The sequence below is a fragment of the Juglans regia genome, chromosome 5, assembly GCF_001411555.2.
Source record: "Juglans regia cultivar Chandler chromosome 5, Walnut 2.0, whole genome shotgun sequence".
NCBI classification, from domain to species: domain Eukaryota; kingdom Viridiplantae; phylum Streptophyta; class Magnoliopsida; order Fagales; family Juglandaceae; genus Juglans; species Juglans regia.
The window spans coordinates 12,562,602-12,569,858 of NC_049905.1; the positions used below are offsets into that span (position 1 = coordinate 12,562,602).

At 38.6% G+C, this 7,257-nt stretch overlaps 1 protein-coding gene across 1 annotated transcript; it reads left to right on the plus strand.

Moving 5' to 3' along the window:
• Positions 1-1,639: 1,639 nt before the first annotated feature.
• On the plus strand, positions 1,640-3,323 carry LOC109015092 (probable xyloglucan endotransglucosylase/hydrolase protein 32). Its single transcript, XM_018997574.2, has 4 exons — positions 1,640-1,918; positions 2,051-2,151; positions 2,245-2,462; positions 2,908-3,323. The coding sequence occupies exons 1-4, from the start codon at positions 1,675-1,677 to the stop codon at positions 3,266-3,268; spliced, it is 924 nt and encodes a 307-aa protein (XP_018853119.2). The 5' UTR covers positions 1,640-1,674; the 3' UTR covers positions 3,269-3,323.
• Positions 3,324-7,257: the final 3,934 nt, after the last annotated feature.

The window sequence follows — 7,257 nt, forward strand, 5'->3', positions numbered from 1 at the left end:
ATTGGGAAGCAGTAAAGTGGATTTTGAGGTACTTAAAAGGCTCCTCAGAAACGTGCTTGTGTTTCTCAGGAGAGGGCTTAGAGATGTAGGGCTATGTTGATGCTGATTTAGCAGGGGATACTAATAGCAGAAAAAGTACCACAGGGTTTGTTTACACTCTGGGTGGTACTGCAGTTTCATGGGGTTCCAATTTACATAAGACAATTTGTTTGTCTACTACAGAAGCTGAGTATATTACAGTTCCAAAGCTGCAAAGGAGATGGTTTGGTTACAGGGTTTCTTGGAGAAATTGAATAAAAAGAATCAAAAGGGCACTATCTCCAGTGACAGTTAGAGTGTCATATTCCTTGCCAAGAACCCAACGTTTCATTCTAGGACTAAGCACATTCAGATTAGGTATCATTTTATACAATCATTGTTTGATGACGGACAATTGTTATTTGAGAAAATTTGTGGAAGTAAGAACTATGCTGATAAGTTGATAAAGGGTGTTACACTTGAGAACAACTTCAGTTTGTCTTCTAGCATGAAGACAGGGGCAGTGAGTTGCAGAGGTGGAGGATGTCGTGTTTGACGCAAAGGGCGATACTGTGGGTGTACCAGTCTTCAAGTGGGAGAATTGTTGAGTATTGTAGAGTCTGGTCCACATCGCTCTAGCGGAGTCTAGAGCCGCTCGAGCGAAGACAAGTCAGAGAGTTCGCTCAAGATAGCTCGACAGACCGCTCAAGCAAATGCAAGTTAGAGAGTTCGCTCGACACACCGCTCGAGCGGAGGGAAGTCAGAGAATTCGCTTGAAGAGCCACTCGACACATGGCTCGAGCGATTGCGGGAAACAGGTTCGCTCGATGCAGGCTCGACATGCAGCTCGAGCGAACATGACTATTTCTGAAGTTTTAGGGTTTCTGCCACATGATGTATTTAAATGAATTGTTTTTTTTACTTGTGAGGTATTAGAGTGAACAGTAGCCGTTCCATACATTGTATTGTGATTTCTCAAGAAATAAAAATCCTCTATAGCTCTCGTGGATGTAGGCAATTTGCCGAACCACGTAGATATTGTGTTGTGTGTGATTGTTTGTTTTTTCCCGTGTTTGCTTTTACTTTATTGTCATCGTTTTTCACAATAGGAATGCACATAAATGATTTTCCACTGATTTTTGTTGGCAAAAAAGTATAAGAAATTGATACTAAAATAAAAAACAAATGGAGTTGAGGGGTGGAAAGTGGTTTGAAACCCGACTATTATTCTCCTGACCCTTTATGCATGATTTATTATAAAGTAGATCTAATATATCATATGGAACCATGTCACATTATAGGTTTACCTTTGTGAGATCTCGATATTTTCATTTTGAACATTATAGCTAGTCATGATAACCATTCGTTTTCCCAAGTGAGTAACCATTACTGTATCACAAGTTTTCTTAGAAAAGATGTATATTCTCACTAGAAGAACCCAAAAGAGAAAAACCACAGGCAAAAGACTTTTTTAGTCACCGGCTGTATACATTTTGTCCCCTCATATAACTCCTTTCATCAAATAATTTTATCACCTTCCCTGCATTGTGGGTCCTCTAATCCCTCTATATCATACCAAGCCCAAACCCATACTTTTCCAAGACATCACCTACTTCAAAATTATCTGTCCCATCCTGTATTTATGCATAGTACTGCATGTCTCTGTTTGCCACAATGCCATCTCATTCCTCCTATCTCTTCATGGCTCGGCCTCTATGGTTTCTTAGTTTATGTTTCATGATTTCTTCAAGTAGTGCTCAGGGTCCACCTTCACCTGGCTACTACCCAAGTTCCAAAATCAATTCTATAAGCTTCCTTCAAGGCTTTAGAAACCTCTGGGGTCCTCAGCATCAGAGAGCTGACCAGGGCTCAATAGCACTCTCGCTTGATAGTAGCTCAGGTGTAGTACTGATCATTCTCACTTCAAGATTCTTTATTAGTTTGTGAAGTAGATTCTAATATTCTTTTGCACTGCTTATCGTTTCAATTTATATATAACCTGAGTTGCTGCAATTTTTCAAAATATATACAGGAAGTGGTTTCAAGTCACTGCATCCATATCGGTCTGGGTATTTTGGTGCTGCCATCAAGCTTCAACCTGGTTATACTGCTGGGGTCATTACTTCATTTTATGTAAGTATCGATAACATGGCCTTTTGTTGATTAAAAAGATGATTAATTTATTTCTGGAAAGTAACTTTTTTTCTATGAATGGGGGAATCATAGCTTTCAAACAACGAAGACTTCCCTGGGAACCATGATGAAATCGATATTGAGTTCCTTGGAACCACAACAGATAAGCCATATACTTTGCAGACGAATGTATATATCACAGGAAGTGGAGACAGCAATATTATTGGAAGAGAGATGAGGTTTCATCTCTGGTTTGATCCAACCCAAGATTATCACAGATATGCTGTACTTTGGGGACCCAGTGAGATAATGTAATTAGTTACACTTTTTCTTAATTTGTGGTAGTACTCATGTAAGAACACATTTTACATAGTCACAGTACTTTTATGTAGACATGATGTGAGTTTTTTATTGCATGCTTAAATAGTTAGTTTATTGCCAAGAGCCTAATGACCTGACGGTATATGATCCGGTTCTTCAAATGAAAAATCTCGATTCGAAACCCCTCACCCCCTATATCAAAAAATAAATAAATATATATCTATAGTTAATTTATTGTTCCATACATTTCCCTTTTATGTAGACATGATGTGCTTCATGTGTGACATGACTAATATCATGTTGTTTGTTCTTTTAGCAATAATGGAGTTTTCATATTTATACTATTAATATATATACATACATGTATTGCTAGTGAACAAGTCGGTTTTCTTCATCTATAGCTATAAATTACTTATCTTATCCTGTAATTTCCAGATTCCTAGTGGATGATGTGCCAATCAGGAGGTATCCAAGAAAAAGCGATTCCACATTTCCACTAAGACCAATGCATGTGTACGGATCGATTTGGGATGCATCATCCTGGGCAACTGAGGACGGAAAATACAAAGCCGATTATCACTACCAACCCTTCATTGGAAGGTACAAAGATTTCAAGCTAGGCGGTTGTGCCGCTGATGGGTATTCATCGTGCCCTCCACCGTCTGCTTCGCCGTATAGCTCCGGCGGCCTGAGCCAACAGCAGTACTCGGCCATGGCATGGGTCCAGGGGAACTACATGGTTTACAACTATTGTCGGGATCCAAAGAGGGACCACACCCTCACACCCGAGTGTTAGTCTGAATAAATTGTCTTTCTAAGGGTAACTAATAATATATATATATATATATATATATATATATATATATATATAGATATGTGAGTGTGGTGATCAACAAACACGGTTAGTTGGGTTTGGGAACAGTATGTTATGGCCGGGTGGTCTTGAGATGGGTCAACGCTTGCGAAAAATAGGAGCAAGAGTTGTTGAGAGTCCAAGCCCCCGAGACATGCAGGGTTTTCATGTGCTTTATTATAATCTTCTGCCATGGATTGATCTGTTGAATTATTATAGTTGAATAAATTGAGAAAAAAAGACATATTTGTTTGATTTCTATATATATAATTTTTGCCATTTTGTTAATATACATATTGTGTTTTAACAAGTTAGATAATTAGATTAATGCTCAAAGAACCCTTCTGATCTATTTCAAGTTCTATATATATATGGTTGTTGTGTTAATATTTCAGACAGAATTTGCAAATAGTGTTTGTTCCCCCACTACGGATGAACTTTATATATAGGTGCCATGCTACAGCTACCGACATCCTCATTGAGAGGATGCTTATCAAGAAGGCAAATATTTATATATATATATATATATATATATATATATATATATTTTCAAACATTTTTTTAGACCATTCAAACATTTAAAAATAAATAAAAATAACAAAATTATTTAGAAACACTTACTTAATCATTAAATAAAAAAAAATAAAAAACAAAAACAAAAAGCAAATCGGTGGAAATCCTCGGGACTCTATATTGGTGACTACAGCATTTTTCCATTTTCTATATATGGTACTTGAAACGACTACACGATCAAATTGGCACCAAAAGAGTCCTGATTTTTTATATATATTTATTGTAACGCCCCAAATCTGGGTGGTTTGGAGAATTACTACCTGACACTTATAAACATGTCTCCCAACACATCCAAAGAATAATCTCCAAAGACTTCATAAGTGAAATCAATTTCATATCTTCTAAATAATCTCATTACAAACTCCACACAATCTTTAATGCAATAATAATAAATGCACAACTTTTCATATTTTCAATATCGCTCATTTTTCAGATTTCAGAAACCACATGACAGAATTTTAGCTCATGTCTACACAATGCATGTCAGATCATATTTTTCTCTTTTTCGTACAGATTTCATGAGTATGCAAATAAACGACCGAGGTTGGTTTTGTTTTTCCCAAGTTCTCATTTCACCACAAAAATATGCAAAGTTTTCAGAAAAATCAACCTCAGCCTCAATAATTTGTGTGAGGCCTAGCATAGGAACCCTGCTTACCTGACTCCTACAGCGTATTATCTATGACTTGAATACGGTCTCTATCCATCTCATCACCTATTCATAAAAATAATATAAACTAAATATTAAAGTCCAACAACACAAAATTGGTCTTAAACAACTTAAGATCCAAATTCCTAGACCATAATTCAACAAGTTTAATCCAACTCAAACAACCAATTAACAATCTGGGCAGCTCACACTTTGACCAAAAAATATTCTATACTAATCTCGGTATTGTCCAATACAAACATCAAAACCAAAGTCAACTCCAACCATCACTAACTCACTTATTTCAGTAGCTCGTAATCCCAAACAATCACCAACAATTTAATCCAAAACAACACAACACATTGCCCACTTCTTCCCGTTCACAACTCCAATATAGAAAAACACATATCTCAATACTTCTAGATATTAAACGGCCTCAACAAACCCTTCTAAACATTTCCAAAACACCAAACCAATACTCTAAAAATTTATAAAATACACAACGGAGTGAAAAACCTACGATGAAGGCTCAAAGTTTGCGTGAAACCGAGTAAAACTTTGAACTCACAGTACTACGGCAAACACAAGGCATGCCAAAATACAGAACAAAATAAAAATAAAAAACTGTGTGTGTCGTGCGCAAGAGATCGAGAATGGAAATAGCTTACCCGAAGACTCACCACGCACAACACCCAGACTCACAAAATGCAACTCAAACCTCATGGCCAAAACAGAAACTGCAGAAAAATGAGGATAAATCAAACCAAATACTAAGAAGCAGAATCTGCACAGTTATAGTAGAAGAAGCCGAAACCTAAAGGGATGAGACAAAAACCCTTATCAGTCGAAAATGGAGGGATGAGAGGTACGGCTCGCTGACTTGCAGAGGAAGAACCGAAACGTAAAAATGGAGAGAAACAGAGATGCAGCAGACGGCAACTCACTGGAATAAGATGCAGTGCAAGAGAGAAAACGAAACAATGAGGAAGTCTAGGGCATGGGATTCGGAATCTCAAAATAACGCCAACAACTGGAAATAAAGATGAAACCGAAAAGAAAAGAGAGAGACGTGTGAGAGAGAGGTGCGGGAGTGGAAGAACCGAAAATGGAAATTGACTGTGCGAGAAGAAAGGGAGGAAGAAACAGAAAACAGAGGAGAAACACTTACCTCCCAAAACGGCACCGTGCGGAAAAAAATTCTTCAAGATAACAAAATGGCTGGGCCATTTCATGCATGGGTCCGGGCTTCACAACGCCTGGGCCTTACATCCTCCCTCCCTTACAAAAATTCCGTCCTCGGAATTTGCTATAAGTTATAAAAACTCTCTTCGAACAAGTGAGGATACTTGACTCGCATCTCTTCTTCGAATTCCCATGATGCTTCATTGGTAGCATGATTATTCCACAATACTTTAACCAAAGAAATAGTTCGAGTCCGCAACACTTGTTCTTTCCTATCCAAAATTGGCAATGGTTCCTCGATGTAGGTCATGTCCTCTTGAATCTGTAAGGGTTCAAGATCTATGATGTGAGTGGGGTCATGGATGTACTTTCTCAACATGGACACATGGAACACGTTATGCACCCCCGAGAACGCCGGTGGTAGAGCCACCCTGTAAGCCACTGGTCCAATCCGATCAAGAATCTCAAATGGTCCAATGTATCTAGGGCTCAACTTACCCTTCTTTCTGAATCTCATAACTCATTTCATTGGTGAAATCTTCAAGAATACCTTATCTCCAATCTCAAACTCTAACTGACGGCGGCATTTATCCGCATAACTCTTTTGTCGGCCTTGAGTAGCTTTCATTCTGGCCCGAATGGTATCTATCTTTTCTGTGGTCTGCTGAATAATCTCTGGCCCTAGAAGTTTTCTTTCACCTACTTCATCCCAATACAATGGAGATCTACATCTCTTGCCATACAAAACCTCGTAAGGTGCCATCCCAATGCTAGCCTGGAAACTATTATTATAAGCAAACTCGACCAATGGTAAATGTTGCATCCAAGATCCCTTGAGATCCATCAAGTATGCCCTCAACATATCTTCTAAAATCTGAATAGTTCTTTCTGACTGTCCATCTATCTGAGGGTGAAAAGCAGTACTGAAACTTAATTGAGTAACCATTGCCTCTTGTAAGCTTCGCCAGAACTTAGAAGTAAAACGAGGATATCTATCCGACACAATGGATACCGGTACTCCATGCAACCTCACTATCTCCCGCACATACAGTTCAGCTAGTTTCTCCAGTTTATAAGAAACTTTAATGGGCACAAAACGGGAGGTCTTTGTTAAGCGATCCACGATCACCCAAATAGCATCTTGTCCGCTTAAGGACCTTGGTAGACCTGTCACGAAGTCCATGGAGATATGTTCCCATTTCCACTCTGGAATCTGAAGTGGCTGTAAAAACCCTGCAGGTCTCTGATGCTCTGCCTTCACTTGTTGGCAAGTTAGGCATTGTTCTACAAATTTAGCAATTTCTCTTTTCATGCCATTCCACCAAAAAGACTCTCTCAAGTCCCGATACATCTTGGTACTCCCCGGGTGAACGGTGTGCTTCTTCAAGAATTACCCTTTTCAGTTCATCATCAGCAGGTATGCATACTCTACCTCTAAACCCCAAAACTCCATCCTCGGAAATGCTAAAATCAGATTTGTCCCCGTTCTCGACTTCTTCCACTAGTTTCACCAACCCTGAGTCCACTT

Excerpts from the sequence above, each read along its gene's own strand:
- LOC109015092 (XM_018997574.2), top strand. The coding sequence starts at position 1,675 with ATGTCTCTGTTTGCCACAATGCCATCTCATTCCTCCTATCTCTTCATG. Across the intron at positions 1,919-2,050 it reads CTCGCTTGATAGTAGCTCAG|GAAGTGGTTTCAAGTCACTG; the intron begins GTGTAGTACTGA and ends AAATATATACAG. Across the intron at positions 2,152-2,244 it reads GGGTCATTACTTCATTTTAT|CTTTCAAACAACGAAGACTT; the intron begins GTAAGTATCGAT and ends GGGGAATCATAG.